Source organism: Fulmarus glacialis, unplaced genomic scaffold (genome assembly GCF_000690835.1).
Source record: "Fulmarus glacialis isolate BGI_N327 unplaced genomic scaffold, ASM69083v1 scaffold12083, whole genome shotgun sequence".
NCBI classification, from domain to species: domain Eukaryota; kingdom Metazoa; phylum Chordata; class Aves; order Procellariiformes; family Procellariidae; genus Fulmarus; species Fulmarus glacialis.
In genome coordinates, this window is record NW_009204924.1 from 35,459 (window position 1) to 37,400 (window position 1,942).

Sequence of the window (1,942 nt, forward strand, 5' to 3'; positions counted from 1 at the left end):
CTACAGTGGCTATTGCTTTTTTTACTTCAAGAATTTATACATAATTCAGAAAAAGAATGTGCAAAACCTAACAAAATATCTTGTACAGGTTCTCTCAAGTATTCTGTCACAAAAAGTAGTCAAATTCTACTACACTAATACGCTTACTTCAGGGTTAATTTTTAAATATCCAGGGGTGTATTTTCTGTATGTCCATTACCTATTGGTCTTTGTGATTTGAATTCTGAAACTGCAGAGAAATAATAAACTATTGCATAGCCTATAAAGCTGTATGTAGATTATGAAAATTTTTGCTAATCATCTTTTTGTCATTTGACATACACCAAACCTCAAATGTACTTAGCGAGAAACGTCTATTACAAGGCTTAATAAATCACACAGCCACGTGACACCTCTTTTTTATGTAGACTAATTCTGAAAGCTTTAGGCGTGAAGATGGCGTCAAACTTGTTCTACAATGACTCTGCAGCCTTTTTATAGCCTATTTACTTACCAACTCGACCATAGCATCCAGAAGGAAGTGCAATTTGAATGTCTGTTTTCACTACAGCCTTTTCCATGGGAGGTATCACACAGTCATAGGCACTACATTAAAGAAAGAAACACTAGTTTATATAAAATATTTTGAAAATTTTCTTCTCTGTAACTTAAGGTACAAAATTACCAGAATTATTCTTGCTGGGAATTTATACCATGTAATTTATACAAGAAATATTTACAGATTTGCAAAATCTAATGCAGATCCTAAAACACACAATATTCCCATTTTGATGGTGCTAGCTTAAGATTTCAGTTGTGTCATTTGAACAGCATAGTTTTAAGATCGGTAGTTTTAAATGTTTTTTAACTGGTAAGATAGACAAAAAATACAAGTTTAACTTTAACCATTAGGTGAATGGGGTTGTGCAATTTTTGTGCAAAAGCAGAAACTTTAAGGATAATACACTCTTCTGATTAAGCTTTCTACAGCAGATGAACTAGTTGTAAACAAAAATAATAATCTATTAAGTTAAATTTTAGGCAACAATGTTTTTTTCTGAGCAGGTCAGAAGTTCACAATTCACATGATTCTATTGGGAACTGCAAACTAGAGAGATTTTAAGAACTTTCTGAAGCTACCCAACTGGAGGCTTAATGAAAGGCAGTGGTGACAACAGAACGGTGAGACTGTTCTACTTGTTTAAGGCAAGCACATCTTGGCCTTGATGAAGAACGGATTTTTAAACACTGGGAAGCACTGAAAGATTTTTTTACGAAATGGACTTTTTCCAGGTGTACAGTGCACCACTGGAACAAGACAAAAGGAATACAAAGGAAAAGTGTCAAGTGTGGTGAAACAAAGCTTCAGGAAGGAAGTCAGATAGGTGAAAGAAGAAAAAGACAGGCTGATTATTCTAAATGATACTAAAAAAGGGAAGCTAGAAGAGGTTGGAGTGGAGTTCAGATATAACTAGTGATTGTATTTGATCACAGAAGCACTATGCAAACAACCACAAGCCTAGCTGCAGATATTCCTGAACAGGTTTGACAGTGAAAACTTTTGAACAATGGTTATCGTTAGTTCAAGCAAACCAAAACCTAAGCCTGTACAGCAACCCACATGGTTTCCAGCTAGAAGCATTACCAAACTGCCACAACTTCCTTTGGCAGGCAGCACCCAACAGCCAAGAGGAAAGCAGAAAAGCATAAATGCTGGCAGAGAGGGCCCACGTGCACCACCATTCTTTTGTTTCAATAGGAAGGCACCTAGCCAATGCTGGTGCCAACAGCAACTCAGGCTGATGTGTCAAGCCTGACTTTTGGCCAACGGCTGCATCGCTACCTGATGAAATCGGTCCTGCAGCATGACTGGACCACAGTCTCTGGAACTGAAGGGAGAGGGATGGAGCAGCAAGGGAGCTAACAAACAGGCCAGCTCTGGCCTCCTCTTCTGCAGGGCTGG

General features: G+C 38.0%; 1 protein-coding gene across 1 annotated transcript in view; it reads right to left on the reverse strand.

The window, feature by feature from the left end:
* DUT (deoxyuridine triphosphatase) overlaps window positions 1-1,942 on the reverse strand; it is a 10,216-nt gene that overhangs the window by 7,907 nt on the left and 367 nt on the right. The window contains exon 2 of the mRNA XM_009575184.1: window positions 494-585. Within this exon, the coding sequence (XP_009573479.1) occupies window positions 494-585 (92 nt within the window). The remainder of the gene's footprint in view (window positions 1-493; window positions 586-1,942) is intronic.